Below are 23,911 nucleotides of genomic sequence, written 5' to 3'. Positions count from 1 at the left end.
TGACCAAACCATTTCAGCACATATATGTGTATATGAGTGAATGGGTCTTTTTTCATCTGTTTCCTGGTGCTACTTCACTAATGTAAGAAATGGCAATCAAGTATAAAAGTTAAAAAGTGTATTTTTTGTACATGGTTCTCTTTGGTATGTTATAATTATAGTTATAATTATAGTTATAGTTATAATTATAGTTATAATTATAGTTAATTATAGTTATCTGCATACTCAGAAAAAATATAGGAAAAACCCTTACCTTGGACCTGGAGTTACATCACTTGTGTTCATAACTTTCATTTATCATGTGGTGAATGATATGGAAAAGTATACTTTTTATTTATCTTTTACTCAATTCTCCTTTGTTGGCTTGTACACTAAAAATTGATTACATAGAGTATAGGATTAAGAAAAATACTGCAAGAGAATTGGGCAGTACAGCAGCATACAGTTTAGAACTTTTTCAGTTCAAGGAGGCAGGTGGTCAGTCGGCTCACAGTTCAAAACGTAGGTCTTACTTGGTGAATAATATGGTAAACTGTATTCTTATATATTTTTCTACATCTTTTTTTTAAGGATCCAGTCATGGACAAAAGCCCACATTAGGGATGGGCTTTAATTATAATATAGAGAGAATTATGAAGTGAAAAAGAAAAGACAAAGGAAGGTATGACAAGGGAAAGTACTTGTGAATTTTGTCAGATCATAGTTATTGGGAAAGACATGAGAAGGTAGAGAGTTCCAAAGTTTCGACATGTAGGGAAAGAAGCAGCTATCAAAATGGCACACCCTAGAGTTGCTGATGGCCACACAATAATCTTGTGATGCAGCAGCTTGCCAAGGATTGCGTGGTCTAGCTAGAGGTGTGGGCACACAAGTAGCAAGTTCTCAGGAGCAAAAACCAAAGTAGTACTTATAGAAGAGGGAAAGTGAACCAACATTGCAGTTTATGGCAAGAGGACAAGTTTGGAAGTTAGCCTGGGACAGCTTATAAGTCAGACTGCTTTCGACTCAACTTTGTCAAGTAAGGATGCAGAGCTAGAACCACCCCAAATGTGAGAGCAGCATTCCATACAAGGATGAAGCAATCCTTTGTATAAACAGAGCAACTTTTCACAAGAAAGGAAGTTTTATCTAAACAGGACACTTAGTTTCTTAGAGGCAGACTTAGCTATTCCTGTAATGTGAGGTTTCTGAGAAGGAGTGGATGTTATAGCAGTAGCAAGCATGTTCATTGAGTTTTCAGGTGGAATAACAGAACTATTAAAGGAGAGACAAGTTTTGTAAGGACATTAAACTTGACAAGATTTTGTCAACCCCACTGAGATATCCTGTCCAAGTCTGAGTTTATTGAGGAAGCTGTGTCAAGAAAAGATGCATATTGAGTGAGAAAAGAGGGAGCAGAACTAAAGGATTTGGATAAATGAAGTGTTGCATATGAGTGCATTGGATTACTTGTGGAGGAGAGGAAATCAATAAAAATGAAGGAGAAAAATTGAAGGGGACAGGACAGAACCTTGAGGGATGCCACTGTTGATGGAGAGAAGGGGGAAGGTTGATAAATGCACTGTTGCGTGCTCAGTTTATGAGTGCATTGGATTACTTGTGGAGGAGAGAAAATCAATAAGAAAAAGGAGAAAAACTGAAGTGGACAGAACAAGACCTTGAGGGATGCCACTGTTGATGGAGAGAAGGGGGAAGGCTGATCCATCAACAACCACAGAGATAGATCAACCAGAGAGGAAGCTAGATATGAAGGAGCAAAACGAGGGAGAGAAGCTAAAATAGGGGAGCTTAGAGATGAGACCCTGATACCACACCCTGTCAAAAACCTTGGATATGTCAAGGGCAACTACAAATGAGTCCACAGATTCTTTCTGGGAGGATGACCAAACATTAGTAAGATAGGAAAGAATATCACCAGTGGATCTTGCCCAGTGGAAGCCATACTGGTGATCAGAGAGAAGACTCAATTTTGAGGTGTTTAAGGATATGGGAGTTGAGGAAGGATTCAAAGACTCTGGAAATGATAGATGTCTGAGCAGTAGGACAATAGTTAGAGGGGTCAGAATGGTCACCCATCTAAGGGATGGGACGTATCATTGCATACTTCCAAGAGGAAGGAAAGGTTCTGGTTTTTAAACAGAAATGGAACAGATTAGTAAGCACAGGTGCTAGTTCTGAGGCACACTCTTTCAGTGCATGGGGCTGTATGCCATCAAGACCATAAGCTTGTCACTGTCTAGAGAGAGAGAGAGAGAGAGAGAGAGCACTTTTTGGACAGTTTGAAAATTGAGTGGGGGAAAGAGCATATGATTAGTAAGAGGAGCATTATCGGCTGAAAGAATGTTAGAGTCATCCAAGGTGGAGTTAGAAGAAAAACAGGAACTAAAGATAGTTGCTTTTGTCTGCAGGAGAGACAGCTATATAACTGTCAGAACAGAAAAGTGAAGGAAAGGTTGAGTGACAGAAGTTGATAGAGATGCCCTTAGATAAAGACCAGAAATACCTGTTAACAGAAAACAAGGAGAGGTATTTGCCCTTCCTTTGAAGAAAGGAATGCTTTGCTTCACTGATGACATGCTTGCAATGATTACAGGCAGTGAAAAAAGCTGAATGGGAGACAGAGGAATGAGTTTTCCAAGCCTGATATGGCTGATCCCTTGCACAAATGACCTCAGAACAGGAACAGTTGAACCAATGATTGGATGAAGAGATTGTCTTGATGAAAGAGGGATAAATGCTTCCATTCCTGCAAGAATAACTTCTGCTATGTGTTTGGCAGGGACAGAAGGATCACCACATAAGAAACAGTAATTTGCTCAAGGAAAGTCTGAAAAGCAGTATGTTATTCCAATCAGCTTTGTTAAGGTGCCAGTATTTACTCTTAGAAGTGGTTGCTGGAAGGAGAGGTGTCATTAGAATAGATACATTTTTGAGAATGTCATCAGATGAACCAATTGCGGGTGAGATTATGTACTTACAGCATGATGGACTACAGGTGATAAACAAATCCATAATATTAGGAGTGGTCACAGCAATCAGGAATTTGGGTAGGGTGGAGATACTTTGCTCTAGATCATTGAGAATGGAGAATGTGAGGGCTTTAATCCTTCCACCATCTGTATGGGAGGAATTTAATCATTCCCAGAGGTGAATGTTGAAATCCCTGTGGTAGATGATCTCGGCTTGCAGGTGAAAGGATGTCACAGACTCATGGCAGGAGTTCAGACAGTTGAAGAAAGATATTAAATCTGTAGAATTAGAAGAGCAACAGGCAAAACAGAGAAGTATGGTAGTAGGGATACAGATGTTAACTCACATAACATCAAACTTTGGGGGCTCAGAGTCCATGAGGCTTGCAGCAAATGTGTTGATGTTGGAATAAGCAGAAACCACCTTTGAACTGGAGTCATGAGTGGACGTTATAGTTAGATATGCAAAAGGAAGTAGTGAGAACATCATGAGACAAGTGTGTCTCAGAGAGAAGTATGATATTAGGAGATATACTATCTGTAGAATTAGAAGAGCGACAGGCAAAACAGAGAAGTATGGTAGGAGGGATACAGATGTTAACTCACATAACATCAAACTTTGGGGGCTCAGAGTCCATGAGGCTTGCAACAAATGTGTTGATGTTGGAATAAGCAGAAACCACCTTAGAACTGGAGTCATGAGTGGACGTTATAGTTAGATATGCAAAAGGAAGTAGTGAGAACATCATGAGACAAGTGTGTCTCAGAGAGAAGTATGATATTAGGAGATATACTAGATAGATGGTGTTCAATGGAGGAGAGGTTAGAAGAGAGACCACGGATGTTGATATAGTCAATAAAAAAAGAGGATGGTCTAACAGAGAGGGAAAGGTCAGGGAGGGACCAGTACTACTACTGCCAGAGCTGTCTCTCTTATTGGTGGTAGAGTCAGGCAGAAACCTGGAGATTCTTAGCACCCCATGATGCCATGGGCTAGGGACCCTAGATTTGTCAGACTCTATCTTGATAATACTTAAAAATGTTTGAGTGGCCAGGAATTGGCAAGGGTACTTATGTGAAAAAAGAAAATGATAATAAGCAAGGTTTAAGTAGATGTATGGTACTTGTAAGGAAAAGATGGCAACATTAGCTTGGTAGTCCTGTTATAACAAGACAGAAAGTAAGACCAGCAATCCTGACATGAAGAGTGTAAGATAGTTCTGGGCACCACTTTAATGCTCCTCAGTCAGAATGGTAACACCACTCTAGGCAGCTGTTTTCAGTAGCCTGTTACCTAATGGATTACTCTTGAAAAGATATGTGGCACAGTTCATGATTAATTCATGCTCTAAAAGTAAGTTACAAGTTAAGAAGGATAATGGAAATCTGGGTGGTACTGCAAAGCAAATGCAATTTAGGTAGGCAAGCTGAATAAGTGATCATATTTCACTTAAAAACATTGATTTTTATAGTGAATGATGATGTAAATTGTATTTTCATATATTTTTTCTATTTAGTTCTCTTCAGGAGGTTTTCCCCAATGTATGAACGAATACAGAAAGAATATAAGAAAAAGAACTTACCTAGCCTATCCCATATTCCATAGAAATGTCTATTTTCTGTATGTCTTATACAGATACACCAGCAATTTTCCGGCACTCTTGGTTCCAAAGCCTTGCCAGATTAACCATTTTGCCGGACCAACCATGGACACATAATAATTCATAAACAAACCTCCAACCCACTAATTTTACATCTCCTATTTGTCTCAAGTATACCATGGATTGCTAGAAATTCGAATTAAACAAATATTGAATGCAAATTAAATGAATAAATGAAATACAGGTACGTGTACAATAGTGCATTAGTGAAACAAGATTACAGGTATAGATTAAGCAAGATTAAACAAAAGTCAAAAGCAAATTTTTTTGTTTCTTTATTTACAAAGAGGGAGGTGGGTTGATTAGAAAGGGTAGTGAGTGGTGGGATGAAGAAGTAAGATTATTAGTGAAAGAGAAGAGAGAGGCATTTGGATGATTTTTGCAGGGAGAAAATGCAAATGAGTGGGAGATGTATAAAAGAAAGAGGCAGGAGGTCAAGAGTAAGGTGCAAGAGGTGAAAAAGAGGGCAAATGAGAGTTGGGGTGAGAGAGTATCATTAAATTTTAGGGAGAATAAAAAGATGTTTTGGAAGGAGGTATATAAAGTTCGTAAGACAAGGGAGCAAATAGGCACTTCAGTGAAGGGCACTAATGGGGAGGTGATAACAAGTAGTGGTGATGTGAGAAGGAGATGGAGTGAGTATTTTGAAGATTTGTTGAATGTGTTTGATGATAGAGTGGCAGATATAGGGTGTTTTGGTTGAGGTGGTGTTGAAAGTGAGAGGGTTAGGGAAAGTGATTTGGTAAACAGAGAAGAGGTAGTAAAAGCTTTGTGGAAGATGAAAGCCGGCAAGGCAGCAGGTTTGGATGGTATTGCAGTGGAATTTATTAAAAAAGGGGGTGACTGTATTGTTGACTGGTTGGTAAGGTTATTTAATGTATGTTTGATTCATGGTGAGGTGCCTGACGATTGGCGGAATGCTTGCATAGTGCCATTGTACAAAGGCAAAGGGGATAAGAGTGAGTGCTCCAGTTACAGAGGTATAACTTTGTTGAGTATTCCTTGTAAATTATATGGGACGGTATTGATTGAGAGGGTGAAGGATGTACAGAGCATCAGATTCGGGAAGAGCAGTGTGGTTTCAGAAGTGTAGAGGATGTGTGGATCAGGTGTTTGCTTTGAAGAATGTATGTGAGAAATACTTAGAAAAGCAAATGGATTTGTATGTAGCATTTATGGATCTGGAGAAGGCATATGATAGAGTTGATAGAAATGCTCTGTGGAAGGTATTAAGAATATATGGTGTGGGAGGCAAGTTGTTAGAAGCAGTGAAAAGTTTTTATTGAGGATGTAAGGCACGTGTACAAGTAGGAAGAGAGGAAAGTGATTGGTTCTCAGTGAATGTAGGTTTGCGGCAGGGGTGTGTGATGTCTCCATGGTTGTTTAATTTGTTTATGGATAGGGTTGTTAGGGAGGTGAATGTGAGAGTTTTGGAAAGAGGGGCAATATGCAGTCCGTTGTGGATGAGAGAGCTTGGGAAGTGAGTCAGTCGTTGTTCGCTGATGATACAGCACTGGTGGCTGATTCATGTGAGAAACTGCAGAAGCTGGTGACTGAGTTTGGTAAAGTGTGTGAAAGAAGAAAGTTGAGAGTAAATATGAATAAGAGCAAGGTTATTAGGAACAGTAGGGTTGACGGTCAAGTCAGTTGGGAGGTAAGTTTGAATGGAGAAAAACTGGAGGAAGTAAAGTGTTTTAGATATCTGGAAGTGGATCTGGCAGTGGATGGAACCATGGAAGTGAATCATAGGGTGGGGGAGGGGGTGAAAATTCTGGGAGCCTTGAAGAATGTTTGGAAGTCGAGAACATTATCTCGGAAAGTATCTCGGAAAGCAAAAGTGGGTATGTTTGAAGGAATAGTGGTTCCAACAATGTTGTGTGGTTGCGAGGCATGTGCTATGGATAGAGTTGTGCACAGGAGGATTGATGTGCTGGAAATGAGATGTTTGAGGACAGTATGTGGTGTGAGGTGGTTTGATCGAGTAAGTAATGTAAGGGTAAGAGAGATGTGTGGAAATAAAAAGAGTGTGGTTGAGAGAGTAGAAGAGGGTGTTTTGAAATGGTTTGGTCACATTGAGAGAATGAGTGAGGAAAGATTGACCAAGAGGATATATGTGTCGGAGGTGGAGGGAACGAGGAGAAGTGGGAGACCAAATTGGAGGTGGAAAGATGGAGTGAAAAAGATTTTGAATGATTGGGGCCTGAACATGCAGGAGGGTGAAAGGCGTGCAAGGAATAGGGTGAATTGGAACGATGTGGTATACCGGGGTCGACGTGCTGTCTATGGATTGAACCAGGGCATGTGAAGTGTCTGGGGTAAACCATGGAAAGTTCTGTGGGGCCTGGATGTGGAAAGGGAGCTGTGGTTTCGGTGCATTATTACATGACAGCTAGAGACTGAGTGTGACCGAATGGGGCCTTTGTTGTCTTTTCCTAGCTCTACCTTGCACACATGAGGGGGGAGGGGGATGTTATTCCAAGTGTGGCGAGGTGGCAATGGGAATAAATAAAGGCAGACGGTATGAATTATGTACATGGGGATAGGGGAGAAAGAATACTTCCCACGTATTCCCTGCGTGTCGTAGAAGGCGACTAAAAGGGAAGGGAGCGGGTGGCTGGAAATCCTCCCCTCTCGTTTTTTTTTTTAATTTTCCAAAAGAAGGGACAGAGAAGGGGGCCATTTGGGGATATTCCCTCAAAGGTCCGGTCCTTTGTTCTTAACGCAACCTCGCTAATGCGGGAAATGGCGAATAGTATGAAGGAAGGTATATATGTATATATGTATATGTCTGTGTGTGTGTATATATATGTATACATTGAGATGTATAGGTATGTATATTTGCGTGTGTGGAGGTGTATGTATATACATGTGTATGTGGGTGGGTTGGGCCATTCTTTCGTCTGTTTCCTTGCGCTACCTCGCTAACGCGGGAGACAGCGACAAAGCAAAATAAAGAACTAAATATATAATATATACTTACAAAGAATGTTGCAGCATTGCTGGTCCCAAAGTGGCAGATTTTAGATTTTTACTGGAACTGTAAAGCTAATCACAAAGGTCTGGAAGTTGAGGGCAGTTAGAATTACTGTCTGTTTCATAGTTGGTCATTTCATCTTGGATTTCTGATGTTGCAGGTGAGACATCAGGGGTACTTGAAGTTGAAGCCACAGGATTTACCGATGTATCGGTAGGCTTACTGCTGTGAGACATTCTTCTTTGCTATTTTCTTAAACATTTCATCCAAGCGAAGTTACTACATGTGTCTATATTTTTTCCATGTGTAATTTTTCATGCATCAAGTGAAAATTCATTAGTTCTTGTTTCATGATAAAGGTATGGTGCTTTAGCCCTTTGATTAATTCACTTATCAATATTTTCTCCCTTTGCTTCTTTATATCATAAACAGTTGATGAGCCAATGCTGTAGATGTCACAGCTTATGCACTGAAACACCACGGTCCATTATTTTCAACAGTTCTACTTTATCTTGGATCGACATGAACCAGTGTTTACATTGGACTCCACGACTGACACTCTCATATGTCTTAGAAGCCATAGCTAGGGGTAAATTTAAGACAAATACGCTATGAATCTCACAGACTTGCGGTATAACCACCAACAAGTGCATTGTAAAGAATGAAAATAAGCACGCCCTACACACGACGCCATTTGTAGGCACCCAGTAAACTAGTCTGGTGGCCACGGAACTTTCAAGTTCCCTCATGTAATTTTGTCCGGACTGAAGGTGGTGCCGAACCATCAGTTGCCGGAAATTTGGTGGTGTTCCTGTATACTATTTTCATAGCTTGGATAATGTTTTGAGTATCATTTGGTACCTTACTTCCATTACTTATATACTGGTTTTTGTTATATTTCTGGATTTTTTTTGCTCACATTCCCTAACCCCTTATTAGCATGAAATACATGTAAATGAATGTCATGATATAGTGCTATCCCTGGGGATAGGGGAGAAAGAATACTTCCCACGCATTCCTCACGTGTCGTAGAAGGTGACTAAAGGGGACGGGAGCGGGGGCTAGAAACCCTCCCCTCCTTGTATTTTAACTTTCTAGAAGGGGAAACAGAAGAAGGAGTCACGCGGGGAGTGCTCATCCTCCTCGAAGGCTCAGATTGGGGTGTCTAAATGTGTGTGAACGTAACCAAGATGAGAAAAAAGGAGAGATAGGTAGTATGTTTGAGGAAAGGAACCTAGATGTTTTGGCTCTGAGTGAAACGAAGCTCAAGGGTAAAGGGGAAGAGTGGTTCGGGAATGTCTTGGGAGTAAAGTCAGGGGATAGTTAGAGGACAAGAGCAAGGGAAGGAGTAGCACTACTCCTGAAACAGGAGCGGTGGGAGTATGTGATAGAGTGTAAGAAAGTAATCTTTAGATTGATATGGGTAAAACTGAAAGTGGATGGAGAGAGATAGGTGATTATTGGTGCATATGCACCTGGGCATGAGAAGAAAGAGCATGAGAGGCAAGTGTTTTGGGAGCAGCTGAGTGAGTGTGTTGATAGTTTTGGTGCACGAGACCAGGTTATAGTGATGGGTGATTTGAATGCAAAAGTGAGTAATGTGGCAGTTGAGGGAATAATTGGTGTTCATGGGGTGTTCAGTGTTGTAAATGGAAATGGTGAAAAGCTTGTAGATTTATGTGCTGAAAAAGGACTGGTGATTGGGAATACCTGGTTTAAAAAGAGAGATATAGAAAAGTATATGTATGTAAGTAGGAGAGATGGCCAGAGAGCATTATTGGATTATGTGTTAATTGATATGCGCATGAAAGAGAGACTTTTGGACGTTAATGTGCTGAGAGATGCAACTGGAGGGTTGTCTGATCATTATCTTGTGGAGGCAAAGGTGAAGATTTGTAGAAGTTTTCAGAAAAGAAGAGAGAATGTTGGGGTGAAGAGATTGGTGAGAGTAAGTGAGCTTGGGAAGGAGACTTGTGCGAGGAAGTACCAGGAGAGACTAAGTACAGAATGGAAAAAGGTGAGAACAAAGGATGTAAGGGGAGTGGGGGAGGAATGGGATGTATTTAGGGAAGCATTGATGGCTTGTGCAAAAGATGCATGTGGCATGAGAAGCGTGGGAGGTGGGCAGATTAGATTATTGGTGAAAGAGAAGAGAGAGGCATTTGGACGATTTTTGCAGGGAAAAAATGCAAATGAGTGGGAGATGTATAAAAGAAAGAGGCAGGAGGTCAAGAGAAAGGTGCAAGAGGTGAAAAAAAGGGCAAATGAGAGTTGGGGTGAGAGAGTATCATTAAGTTTTAGGGAGAATAAAAAGATGTTTTGGAAGGAGGTAAATAAAGTGCATAAGACAAGGGAACAAATGGGAACATCAGTGAAGGGGGGCTAATGGGGAGGTGATAACAAGTAGTGGTGATGTGAGGAGATGGAGTGAGTATTTTGAAGGTTTGTTGAATGTGTTTGATGATAGAGTGGCAGATATAGAGTGTTTTGGTCGAGGTTGTGTGCAAAGTGAGAGGGTTAGAGAGAATGATTTGGTAAACAGAGAAGAGGTAGTAAAAGCTGTGCGGAAGATTAAAGCCAGCAAGGCCGTGGGTTTGGGTGGTATTGCAGTGGAATTTATTAAAAAGGGGGTGACTGTATTGTTGACTGGTTGGTAAGGTTATTTAATGTATGTATGACTCATGGTGAGGTGCCTGAGGATTGGCAGAATGCTTGCATGGTGACATTGTACAGAAGCAAAGGGGATAAAAGTGAGTGCTCAAATTACAGAGGTATAAGTTTGTAGAGTATTCCTGGGAAATCATATGGGAGTGTATTGATTGAGAGGGTGAAGGCACGTACAGAGCATCAGATTCGGGAAGAGCAGTGTGGTTTCAGAAGTGGTAGAGGATGTGTGGATCAGGTGTTTGCTTTGAAGAATGTATGTGAGAAATACCTAGAAAAGCAAATGGATTTGTATGTAGCTTTTATGGATCTGAAGAAGGCATATGATGGAGTTGATAGAGATGCTTTGTGGAAGGTATTAAGAATATATGGTGTGGGAGGCAAGTTGTTAGAAGCAGTGAAAAGTTTTTATCGAAGATGTAAGGCATGTGTACTACACGTGTAGGAAGAGATGAAAGTGATTGGTTCTCAGTGAATGTTAGTTTGAGGCATGGGTGCGTGATGTCTCCATGGTTGTTTAATTTGTTTATGGATGGGGTTGTTAGGGAGGTGAATGCAAGAGTTTTGGAAAGACGGGCAAGTATGCAGTCTGTTGTGGATGAGAGTGCTTGGGAAGTGAGTCAGTTGTTCGCTGATGATACAGCGCTGATGACTGATTTGGATGAGAAACTGCAGAAGCTAGTGACTGAGTTTGGTAAAGTGTGTGAAAGAAGAAAGTTAAGAGTAAATGTGAATAAGAGCAAGGTTATTAGGTACAGTAGGGTTGAGGGACAATTCAATTGGGAGGTAAGTTTGAAAGGAGAAAAACTGGAGGAAGTGAAGTGTTTTAAATATATGGGAGTGGATTTGGCAGCGGATGGAACCATGGAAGTGGTAGTGAATCATAGGGTGGGGGAGGGGGCGAAAGTTCTGGGAGTGTTGAAGAATGTGTGGAAGTCGAGAACATTATCTCAGAAAGCAAAAATGGGTATGTTTGAAGGAATAGTGGTTCCAGCAATGTTATATGGTTGCGAGGCGTGGGCTATAGATGGAATTGTGCAGAGGAGGATGGATGTGTTGGAAATGAGATGTTTGGGGACAATATGTGGTGTGAAGTGGTTTGATCGAGTAAGTAATGAAAGGGTAAGGGAGATGTGTAATAAAAAGAGTGAGGTTGAGAGAGCAGGGGAGGATGTTTTGAAGTGGTTTGGTCACATGGAGAGAATGAGTGAGGAAAGATTGACAAAGAGGATGTATGTGTCAGAGGTGGAGGGAACGAGAAGTGGGAGACCAAATTGGAGGTGGAAAGATGGAGTGAAAAAGATTTTGAGTGATCGGGGCCTGAACATGCAGGAGAGTGAAAGGCATGCAAGGAATAGAATGGGGACTGAGTGTGAACAAATGTGGCCTTTGTTGTCTTTTCCTAGTGCTACCTTGCGCACATGTGGGGGGAGGGGGTTGTTATTTCATGTGTGGCGGGGTGGCAATGGGAATGAATAAAGGCAGACAGTATGAATTATGTACATATGTATATATGTATATGTCTGTGTGTGTATGTATATGTATATGTTGAAATGTATAGGTATGTATAGGTGCAAGTGTGGACATGTATGTATATACCTGTGTGTGTGGATGGGTTTGGGGTGGGTGGGTTGGGCCATTCTTTCGTCTGTTTCCTTGCGCTACCTTGCTAATGCGGGAGACAGCGACAAAGTATAATAGGGTAGAAATACTGCTATTTGGTACTGCATGAACTTTTATAGCATCTATGTCATGCTGTGTTCCAGCCAGTTTTATTAGGGTAGTCCAGGAATGTAAGGTTTTTAAATTCTGTACTCCTTCCCCTACATTTTGTTCGTATGTGGTAGATATTATCTCCTCAAAGAAGCTTTCGTATGTGGTAGATATTATCTCCTGCAAAGAAGCTTTTCATTTCAAAGATTATTTTTGGTCTTGAAATGGAATGAAATATCAATATTGCACTAGATATTTTTTCACTTTCTTTCAGTACGGTGGTCATCATATTCAGTCTTTGACTTTGGCTAGGCCTGTCCAAACTTTTTCTCGTAGGGGATATATATTGTGATGATTTTATGTTGGTGGTCAGTTTTAATTGGTTGACGCACTTGGAGAACTGAAGTGATTGCATCAACCGAACCTTTTGGCATGAACCAAAGTGATTGCTTCCAGCAGTTTAGAAGGTGGCTATATCTGGGGTGAGCATTTTTGTGTCATTATTCATTGCATTTTTTAAGTGCATGTGTTATGGTAAATATCACATTGTTACTATAATGTCCCCAGGTTTATAGTACCAATTTTTAGGGTCACATCATAATACAACTAAATCTAGTCTTCTTTAAGTTGAGACCTTGATAATTCCATCTCCTTCACTTATTGGTGTTACCAGACTGCACCTGCTAAAGGGTTACACCACGAGTGAAAAGTCACCTTTGGCAAGGCTGTATCATTGGGAGTACAGTCTCATCAGGGAACTTCTCACTTCAGAGAAGTTCACACTTCCCTGCTACTAGAAGTGGTGCAGCCTTGGCCTTCAGGAGCCCCTGGAAAGAGATACTGGTTAACACCGGAACTTTATCTTAGAAATTGTTCATGGGGTACTTATAAATATATACATATATTTCCTTTGTTGACAGGTTAACTGGTTCATACTCAAAATGACAAGAAATGCAGCTGAGTTCTGGCTTATTGGGCAACGCTAAAAGAGATGCCATGTGGACAGCTTCCAACAAAATGGGCAGTTTTTCAGCATTTCCTACAGGTTCGGAATGAAGATTCCAGATTCTTTTAAAAGTAGCTGCCTGCATAGCTGTAAAGGAAATTTTGGATATGAATAGTGGAGAGATTCCAGCCATCTGAAAATGTCATGTTACCACAAAACTGGAGAAATTGTGGCATGGATTTGAAAAATATTAAACACAAGAATGATAATACAGGAAGGTTCAGGAAGCAGGAATTAGTCACCAAGGATATGATAATGCTGTTTGACATAGCAGCTCAGTATGTTCTAAAGTGCATCAAAATTACAGAACATTGCATTTGAGAAACAATAATTTTTCAGAAGTATCTGGAAATTGATATGCATGCTTTACTCTTTCCTTGTGTAATTGTTATTTTATTGGACTCCAAATTGCAAAAAATATATTTTTGATATTTGCAGAAAAGTATGCAAAAATGTAGAAACTGTTATTCACTTCACTGGAATTAAGGTTTAGCCGTTTCCAGTTATTTATAAGACTGGTCATTCATAAGCATGAAAAAAAAATCCTAGTTTTTTTATTTGAGTAGAGGCTCAAGAACTATCAAAACCTTTTTTTTTTATGAATTAAGAAGTAAGCATCCCGAGTTTAGGAAAAAGTGATTATTCATCAGATTTGCTTATCGTAGATACAAGCAGTGTGGGTTTTGTAATGGGTGCTATAAGTGGGGGTGGGTGCCACAGATGTGACGAGTCTCTATGAAAGGTGTGTGACAATCCACTATGGTCACCAGTAGGTTACTGAGGCCTCCGGCCTCTCCAACAACTCATCCTTTGCTTGGGGTTGTTGTCTTTGGCCAGCTAATAAAGCATATAGTGCATGTAGAATTCATCTTATGGTGAGAAAGCACAGAGCTCGATTGAAGACTAGAGCACCCACCTAATCCCTGTTACCCAGTGACCTAAAATCTGGTGATCATTTATCCTGTTCATGAGAAATTGAATAATGTAGATGTGAAAAAACTCAAAAATGTTTCAAAAACCCTCCACAGCAGTAGTGGGTAATTGATCTGGCAACAAATGCTTGCCAAAGCATTCTTTTCCTGAGAAGTGTTAGTGCTACCGGGGTATAAACGGTATATGTTGCCCATAAAGAAATTAATGAAGTACGTTGAAAAATTATAACATAATTAGATAGGAGTCACATGGGGAGTGCTCATCCTCCTCGTAGACTCAGATTGGGGTGTCTAAATGTGTGTGGATGTAACCAAGATGTGAAAAAAGGAGAGATAGGTAGTATGTTTGAGGAAAGGAACCTGGATGTTTTGGCTCTGAGTGAAACGAAGCTCAAGGGTAAAGGGGAAGAGTGGTTTGGGAATGTCTTGGGAGTAAAGTCAGGGGTTAGTGAGAGGACAAGAGCAAGGGAAGGAGTAGCAGTACTCCTGAAACAGGAGTTGTGGGAGTATGTGATAGAATGTAAGAAAGTAAATTCTCGATTAATATGGGTAAAACTGAAAGTTGATGGAGAGAGATGGGTGATTATTGGTGCATATGCACCTGGGCATGAGAAGAAAGAGCATGAGAGGCAAGTGTTTTGGGAGCAGCTGAATGAGTGTGTTAGTGGTTTTGATGCACGCGACCGGGTTATAGTGCTGGGTGATTTGAATGCAAAGGTGAGTAATGTGGCAGTTGAGGGAATAATTGGTATACATGGGGTGTTCAGTGTTGTAAATGGAAATGGTGAAGAGCTTGTAGATTTATGTGCTGTAAAAGGACTGGTGATTGGGAATACCTGGTTTAAAAAGCGAGATATACATAAGTATACGTATGTAAGTAGGAGAGATGGCCAGAGAGCGTTATTGGATTACGTGTTAATTGACAGGCGTGCGAAAGAGAGACTTTTGGATGTAAATGTGCTGAGAGGTGCAACTGGAGGGATGTCTGATCATTATCTTGTGGAGGCTCAGGTGAAGATTTGTATGGGTTTTCAGAAAAGAAGAGTGAATGTTGGGGTGAAGAGGGTGGTGAGAGTAAGTGAGCTTGGGAAGGAGACTAGTGTGAGGAAGTACCAGGAGAGATTGAGTACAGAATGGAAAAAGGTGAGAACAATGGAAGTAAGGGGAGTGGGGGAGGAATGGGATGTTTTAGGGAATCAGTGATGGATTGCGCAGATGCTTGTGGCATGAGAAGCGTGGGAGGTGGGTTGATTAGAAAGGGTAGTGAGTGGTGGGATGAAGAAGTATGATTATTAGTGAAAGAGAAGAGAGAGGCATTTGGACGATTTTTGCAGGAAAAAATGCAATTGAGTGGGAGATGTATAAAAGAAAGAGACAGGAGGTCAAGGGAAAGGTGCAAGAGGTGAAAAAGAGGGCAAATGAGAGTTGGGGTGAGAGAGTATCATTAAATTTTAGGGAGAATAAAAAGATGTTCTGGAAGGAGGTAAATAAAGTGCGTAAGACAAGGGAGCAAATGGGAACTTCAGTGAAGGGCACTAATGGGGAGGTGATAACAAGTAGTGGTGATGTGAGAAGGAGATGGAGTGAGTATTTTGAAGGTTTGTTGAATGTGTTTGATTATAGAGTGGCAGATATAGGGTGTCTTGGTCGAGGTGGTGTGCAAAGTGAGAGGGTTAGGGAAAATGATTTGGTAAACAGAGAAGAGGTATTAAAAGCTTTGCGGAAGATGAAAGCCGGCAAGGCAGCAGGTTTGGATGGTATTGCAGTGGAATTTATTAAAAAAGGGGGTGACTGTATTGTTGACTGGTTGGTAAGGTTATTTAATGTATGTATGACTCATGGTGAGGTGCCTGAGGATTGGCGGAATGCATGCATAGTGCCATTGTACAAAGGCAAAGGGGATAAGAGTGGGTGCTCCAATTACAGAGGTATAAGTTTGTTGAGTATTCCTGGTAAATTATATGGGAGGGTATTGATTGAGAGGGTGAAGGCATGTACAGAGCATCAGATTGGGGAAGAGAGTGTGGTTTCAGAAGTGGTAGAGGATGTGTGGATCAGGTGTTTGCTTTGAAGAATGTATGTGAGAAATACTTAGAAAAGCAAATGTATTTGTATGTAGCATTTATGGATCTGGAGAAGGCATATGATAGAGTTGATAGAGATGCTCTGTGGAAGGTATTAAGAATATATGGTGTGGGAGGCAAGTTGTTAGAAGCAGTGAAAAGTTTTTATCGAGGATGTAAGGCATGTGTACGTGTAGGAAGAGAGGAAAGTGATTGGTTCTCAGTGAATGTAGGTTTGCGGCAGGGGTGTGTGATGTCTCCATGGTTGTTTAATTTGTTTATGTATGAGGTTGTTAGGGAGGTGAATGCAAGAGTTTTGGAAAGAGGGGCAAGTATGAAGTCTGTTGTGGATGAGAGAGCTTGGGAAGTGAGTCAGTTGTTCGCTGATGATACAGCGCTGGTGGCTGATTCATGTGAGAAACTGCAGAAGCTGGTGACTGAGTTTGGTAAAGTGTGTGAAAGAAGAAAGTTAAGAGTAAATGTGAATAAGAGCAAGGTTATTAGGTACAGTAGGGTTGAGGGTCAAGTCAATTGGGAGGTAAGTTTGAATGGAGAAAAACTGGAGGAAGTAAAGTGTTTTAGATATCTGGGAGTGGATCTGGCAGCGGATGGAACCGTAGAAGCGGAAGTGAATCATAGGGTGGGGGAGGGGGCGAAAATCCTGGGAGCATTGAAGAATGTGTGGAAGTCGAGAACATTATCTCGGAAAGCAAAAATGGGTATGTTTGAAGGAATAGTGGTTCCAACAATGTTGTATGGTTGCGAGGCATGGGCTATGGACAGAGTTGTGTGCAGGAGGGTGGATGTGCTGGAAATGAGATGTTTGAGGACAATGTGTGGTGTGAGGTGGTTTGATCGAGTAACTAATGTAAGGGTAAGAGAGATGTGTGGAAATAAAAAGAGCGTGGTTGAGAGAGCAGAAGAGGGTGTTTTGAAATGGTTTGGGCACATGGAGAGAATGAGTGAGGAAAGATACCAAGAGGATATATGTGTCGGAGTTGGAGGGAACGAGGAGAAGTAGGAGACCAAATTGGAGGTGGAAAGATGGACTGAAAAAGATTTTGAGTGATCGGGGCCTGAACATGCAGGAGGGTGAAAGGCGGGCAAGGAATAGAGTGAATTGGATCGATGTGGTATACCGGGGTTGACGTGCTGTCAGTGGATTGAATCAGGGCATGTGAAGCGTCTGGGGTAAACCATGGAAAGTTGTGTGGGGCCTGGATGTGGAAAGGGAGCTGTGGTTCTGGGTATTATTGCATGACAGCTGGAGACTGAGTGTGAACGAATGGGGCCTTTGTTATCTTTTCCTAGCGCTACCTCGCACACATGAGGGGGGAGGGGGATGGTATTCCATGTGTGGCGAGGTGGCGATGGGAATGAATAAAGGCAGACAGTGTGAATTGTGTGCATGGGTATATATGTATGTGTCTGTGTGCGTATATATATATGTGTACATTGAGATGTATAGGTATGTATATTTGCGTGTGTGGACGTGTGTGTATATACATGTGTATGGGGGTGGGTTGGGCCATTTCTTTCTTCTGTTTCCTTGCGCTACCTCGCAAATGCGGGTGACAGCGACAAAGCAAAATAAAATAAATATATAAATAAATAGATAATTAGATAGAAGAATGTGTGTATTATTAGGTTTGGATGTTTACATCATACAGTTGGTTCGATCTCACCTGAGTATTATACATTTGGAAAGCTCATCACACATGTTGATAAAGATTTTTTTGCACTTTTTCACCATTTACCACATAGTGAGGAAGGACCAGGAAAAAAGAATTGTCTCATTTGCTCACACTCACACTCTAGCTAGCATGTATGATCAATGAAACCCTAGCCCCTATCCACTGTCAAGCACCATAGACCTTTCTGTGGTTTCCCCTGACTGTTTCATATGACCTGGTTCAAGCCAATGACAATACATAGCACACTTTGTCTTTCATTTCTCCAATTTGCTCTATTCCTTGTACACCTTCCTTGATAATGGTTGAGGGTTCCCACAACATTTTTAGCAACACTAAAATTTGCAGAGGCAGCCTCACCAGTAATCTTGATGTGGTAATTATGGTGTTTTCTAAAATTCGTAAACCAACTAAGATTTGCTTACAATGTTTTTACTGCTCCCTCAGCTGCCAAGTCATCTTGTACATTCTCTTCTCCATAATTGAGCTTCAGGATTAATGTTCCACTCATGGTACTCTTCTTTATCATCCCTGCAGTTTCACAAATAGTCCATAAAGGATATTCACAGTGCTTTTTGTTCACCTCTCTCATAACGTCTGAACACATCCATTTTAACCTCACTGGTATTGGCCTTACGCTTCTGAGCACCCCTGGTACCATGATACATGGGACATAACACGTGCAACATTCAATGTACTGCTTCACAAAATATAATATTGGAGCACTGCATGACTATGGACTGTATCCACACAATAAGTAATCGCACTTCTCTCACAGCACTGGCAACGCCACACTGCCAACCCAGTGATGATTGCATTATTTCAAACTTAATCCCACGTAAATAATGAAAAAGTGTAAATAGACCGTGTGTGTTATTTTAGAAATGGTGTAAATCACATGCACATAAATTGAAAGGTCCCTCTATTATTCCACCAAATATAACCATCTTTGCCCTCACAGACAGTGATCTCTCTTTGCATACATTCCTCAATATACCAGGACCTTATCCCCCTCACCCGCCATATGGTTTACTTCAGCTCCCGTGGCTCCATCCGCTGCCATACCCTCACCTAGGTGTCTAAAACATTGCATTTCCTACAGGATCTCTCCATTCAAACTCACACCATAACCAGCTTGTCCATTACCTGCTAGATTTAATAACCTTTATTATATGCACTTTAACTCACTTCTACTTTCACACTCTCTCCCATACTCAGACACCAGCTTCTAACTGGAGTGTACAACCAGAGCTGTGTCATCAGCAAAGAGCAGTTGACTTTCCTCACATGCCCCCCAACCCCCAACAGACCGTAGACCTACCCTTCTCTCCAAAACCCATACATTAACCCTCTTCACCACCCCACACATATACAACTGAAACAGTCATGGTGGCATTGCAAACCTTGCCACAGACTCTACTTTCTTTCTTCCTACTCACATTTGTACCGTACTCTTTTGATAGAAACTCCTTGCTGATTCTAGTTGCTTTTTCCCACAACTTGTATTTATATCACCTTTGACAAAACATCTCTGTTAATGCACAGTCATATACTTTCTCCAGGTCCAGTACATACCAAAAACAAATCCTTCTGTTTCTCATATATTTCTCTCACAGATTCTTCTAATCAAACACCTGTTCTGCACATCCACTACCACTCTAACACTTCTCTTCAGTGAGATGCCCTGTGCATTCCACCACCCTGTTAGTCGCCACTCTCCTTTACATCTTTTCAGGTGTACTCAGTAAACTTCTTTTAGTTTTTTCATACATACCCACTGTGGTAGCACCAGAAACAAATGGACTCATTTGTTCTTATTCACTGTTTTATATGATACACCAAAACCAGAGCAAATAAATGGATTAAGCATCCCTGCTGCAGACCCACCTTCACCAGGAACCATTTAACCTCTTTTCTATCTACTTGCACACACACCATACGCTCTTGATAGAAACTCGTCACTGATTCTAATAGCTATCCTTCCACATTATATATTTGTAGGACTTTCCACAAAACAGCTCTATCGACTGTATCATGGGCTTTTTCAAGATCCATGAACACCACATAACAAATCCTTCTGTTTACAGGATTACAAGATGGTCTAGATAGAATAGCTGATTGGTCTAGAAAATGGCAAATACCATTCAGTGTAAATGAATCTCTATCTATCTATTTGTATCTCTTGATGCCTGTTCCCACCTGGAACTCCCTCAAGAGAGTGGTCATGGGAACAGTCTCCATAATTAGTGAACTCCAGTGCCACTTCTTAGCCTTGACTGCCTCACTCTTAACAGGCCTCTGGCAGAGGGCAACTCTAGTGCAGTGTTTGCAGAGGGTCCTACCTAATGTTCCTGCTGACAATAATGGAAATGCAAACTGAAATTGTAAACCCTAATTACATGAAATAGAACAAATAAAACCCATATACTTGGGCCAGTCCGAATAGACATCTAAGATTTTGCAATATATCTAAGCCTTTGCGGTTCATTGTTAGATTTAAGAGGGGTCGAAGCCCTTCATGGGGAACTTGCACTGACATGAAAGGAATTCTGTTTGTCACTCATCAGTTAGGAAGTATCATTAAGATGACTAGATGATCTACTCAGTCTTAACATTTTATTCTCTAAGCACTTGATAGTCTTGTGATGCCTTTTAATTTCCTGGAGTGGTTTATACACCTCTTTAAGTTGCCTGTTCTCATTCCTGAGCTTAAGAACATGCTGGATCTTCTGTTTATGACTCTAGTGGCCTAAAAGAGTTGTATATTGATTGCTTAGCTTGTCTTCCTCCTCCTTGGTTGCATAACTCTGTTCAAGGAGGCTAGCTTTTTCAACCTCATAAGCATCCAACTGTTGTCTGAATGGCTCAGTTATTTTTTCAAGATGTTGGAACTTAATTTTTTTAGGAATTCAGCTCCTTAAGTAAAGCTGCATCACTATTCTTCAAGTCTTGGTTATTACCCCTGAACACTTGTGTACTGTGGGACACCTCTTCAGTCTTTTCCTCACTATATTTAACCTTTAATCTGGACAACTGGTTTTTGGTAATGCTAAGGGCATCCTGGAGGTCATGGATTGTGAAACAAGATACTACTTTCTCCAAGACTATTTTTTCCTTGTTTTCTTCCAGTTGTAGCAAACAGTTTTCATATTCAATTACTGCTGCCTATTTTTCTTCAAGGCTCTTGTAAGGAGATTGTATCTCCTTACTTTTTTTGCTTACTGTAGCATTGAGAGACTCCAACACAGCATCTTTAGATTTCTAGGATTCATTTACAGTATTCAAATCAAGTTTCAGCCTGTTAACACAGTCTTCCAGTGTTGTGATTTCCTTTATGTTGGATTTAAGTGTTCTGCTTGCACTTGTATACCTTTCATGGAAGTGCTCTGCCTTTTTTTTTAAACACACATTCCTCACGTGTCGTAGAAGGCGACTAAAGGGGACAGGAGTGGGGGGGGGCCAAAAAACCCTCCCCTCCTTGTATTTTGACTTTCTAAAAGGGGAAACAGAAGAAGGAGTCACGCGGGGAGTGCTCATCCTCCTTGAAGGCTCAGATTGGGGTGTCTAAATGTGTGTGGATGTAACCAAGATGAGAAAAAAGGAGAGATAGGTAGTATGTTTGAGGAAAAGAACCGGGATGTTTTGGCTCTGAGTGAAACGAAGCTCAAGGGTAAAGGGGAAGAGTGGTTTGGGAATGTCTTGGGAGTAAAGTCAGGGGTTAGTGAGAGGACAAGAGCAAGGGTACTCCTGAAACAGGAGTGGTGGGAGTATGTGATAGAATGTAAGAAAGTAAATTCTAGATTGATATGGGTAAAACTGTAAGTTGATAGAGAGAGATGGGTGATTATTGGTGCATATGCACCTGGGCATGAGAAGAAAGATCATGAGAGGCAAGTGTTTTGGGAGCAGCTGAATGAATGTGTTAGTGGTTTTGATGCACAAGACCAGGTTATAGTGATGGGTGATTTGAATGCAAAAGTGAGTAATGTGGCAGTTGAGGGAATAATTGGTATACATGGGGTGTTCATTGTTGTAAATGGAAATGGTGAAGAGCTTGTGGATTTGTGTGCTGAAAAAGGACTGGTGATTGGGAATACCTGGTTTAAAAAGAGAGATATACTTAAGTATACGTATGTGAGTAGGAGAGATGGCCAGAGAGCGTTATTGGATTATGTGTTAATTGACAGGCGCACGAAAGAGAGACTTTTGGATGTTAATGTGCTGAGAGGTGCAGCTGGAGGGATGTTTGATCATTATCTTGTGGAGGCGAAGGTGAAGATTTGTATGGGTTTTCAGAAAAGAAGAGAGAATGTTGGGGTAAAGAGAGTGGTGAGAGTAAGTGAGCTTGGGAGGGAGACTTGTGTGAGGAAGTACCAGGAGAGACTGAGTACAAAATGGAAAAAGGTGAGAACAAAGGAGGTAAGGGGAGTGGGGGAGGAATATGATGTATTTATGGAAGCAGTGATGGCTTGCGCAAAATATGCTTGTGGCATGAGAAGTGTGGGAGGTGGGTTGATTAGAATGGGTAGCGAGTGGTGGGATGAAGAAGTAAGATTATTAGTGAAAGGGAAGAGAGAGGCATTTGGACGATTTTTGCAGGGAAAAAATGCAAATGAGTGGGAGATGTATAAAAGAAAAGAAAGAGGCAGGAGGTCAAGAGAAAGGTGCAAGAGGTGAAAAAGAGGGCAAATGAGAGTTAGGGTGAGAGAGTATCATTAAAATTTAGGGAGAATAAAAAGATGTTTTGGAAGGAGGTAAATAAAGTGCGTAAGACAAGGGAGCAAATGGGAACTTCAGTGAAGGGGGCTAATGGGGAGGTAGTAACATGTAGTGGTGATGTAAGAAGGAGATGGAGTTAGTATTTTGAAGGTTTGTTGAATGTGTTTCATGATAGAGTGGCAGATATAGGGTGTTTTGGTCGAGGTGGTGTGCAAAGTGAGAGGGTTAGGGAAAATGATTTGGTAAACAGAGAAGAGGTACTAAAAGCTTTGCGGAAGATGAAAGCTGGCAAGGCAGCAGGTTTGGATGGTATTGCAGTGGAATTTATTAAAAAAGGGAGTGACTGTATTGTTGACTGGTTGGTAAGGTTATTTAATGTATGTATGACTCATGGCGAGGTGCCTGAGGATTGGTGGAATGCTTGCATAGTGCCATTGTACAAAGGCAAAGGGGTTAAGAGTGAGTGCTCAAATTACAGAGGTATAAGTTTGTTGAGTATTCCTGGGAAATCATATGGGAGGGTATTGACTGAGAAGGTGAAGGCATGTACAGAGCATCAGATTGGGGAAGAGCAGTGTGGTTTCAGAAGTGGTAGAGGATGTGTGGATCAGGTGTTTCCTTTGAAGAATGTATGTGAGAAATACTTAGAAAAGCAACTGGATTTGTATGTAGCATTTATGGATCTGAGGAAGGCATATGATAGAGTTGATAGAGATGAGCTGTGGAAGGTATTAAGAATATATGGTGTGGGAGGCAAATTGTTAGAAGCAGTGAAAAGTTTTTATAGAGGATGTAAGGCATGTGTACATGTAGGAAGAGAGGAAAGTGATTGGTTCTCAGTGAATGTAGGTTTGCGGCAGGGGTGTGTGATGTCTCCATGGTTGTTTAATTTGTTTATGGATGGGGTTGTTAGGGAGGTGAATGCAAGAGTTTTGGAAAGAGGGGCAAGTATGCAGTCTGTTGTGGATGAGAGAGCTTGGGAAGTGAGTCAGTTGTTGTTCGCTGATGATACAGCACTGGTGGCTAATAAGGGTGAGAAACTGCAGAAGCTGGTGACTGAGTTTGGTAAAGTGTGTGAAAGAAGAAAGTTAAGAGTAAACGTAAACAAGAGCAAGGTTATTAGGTACAATAGGGTTGAGGGTCAAGTCAATTGGGAGGTAAGTTTGAATGGAGAAAAACTGGAGGAAGTGAAGTGTTTTAGATATCTGGGAGTGGATCTGGCAGCGGATGGAACCGTAGAAGCGGAAGTGAATCATAGGGTGGGGGAGGGGGCGAAAATTCTGGGAGCCTTGAATAATGTTTGGAAGTCGAGAACATTATCTCGGAAAGCAAAAATGGGTATGTTTGAAGGAATAGTGGTTCCAACAATGTTGTATGGTTGCGAGGCATGGGCTATGGATAGAGTTGTGTGCAGGAAGGTGGATGTGCTGGAAATGAGATGTTTGAGGACAATATGTGGTGTGAGGTGGTTTGATCGAGTAAGTAATGTAAGGGTGAGAGAGATGTGTGGAAATAAAAA

General features: G+C 41.1%; 1 protein-coding gene across 6 annotated transcripts in view; it reads left to right on the top strand.

The window, feature by feature from the left end:
* Positions 1 to 23,911, top strand: part of Yod1 (Yod1 deubiquitinase) — a 168,512-nt gene that overhangs the window by 37,739 nt on the left and 106,862 nt on the right. The window contains exon 2 of one of the 6 annotated variants that reach the window (XM_071686673.1): positions 12,902 to 13,026. The exons of the other annotated variants lie outside the window; for them this stretch is intronic. Coding sequence (XP_071542774.1) covers positions 12,933 to 13,026 — 94 coding nt within the window. The 5' untranslated portion in view covers positions 12,902 to 12,932. The remainder of the gene's footprint in view (positions 1 to 12,901; positions 13,027 to 23,911) is intronic. 6 annotated transcript variants of the gene reach the window in all.

The sequence above is a fragment of the Panulirus ornatus genome, chromosome 42 (genome assembly GCF_036320965.1).
Source record: "Panulirus ornatus isolate Po-2019 chromosome 42, ASM3632096v1, whole genome shotgun sequence".
NCBI lineage: Eukaryota > Metazoa > Arthropoda > Malacostraca > Decapoda > Palinuridae > Panulirus > Panulirus ornatus.
The sequence above is the reverse complement of the archived record's forward strand: the minus strand, read 5'-3'. Positions and strand labels throughout refer to the sequence as shown.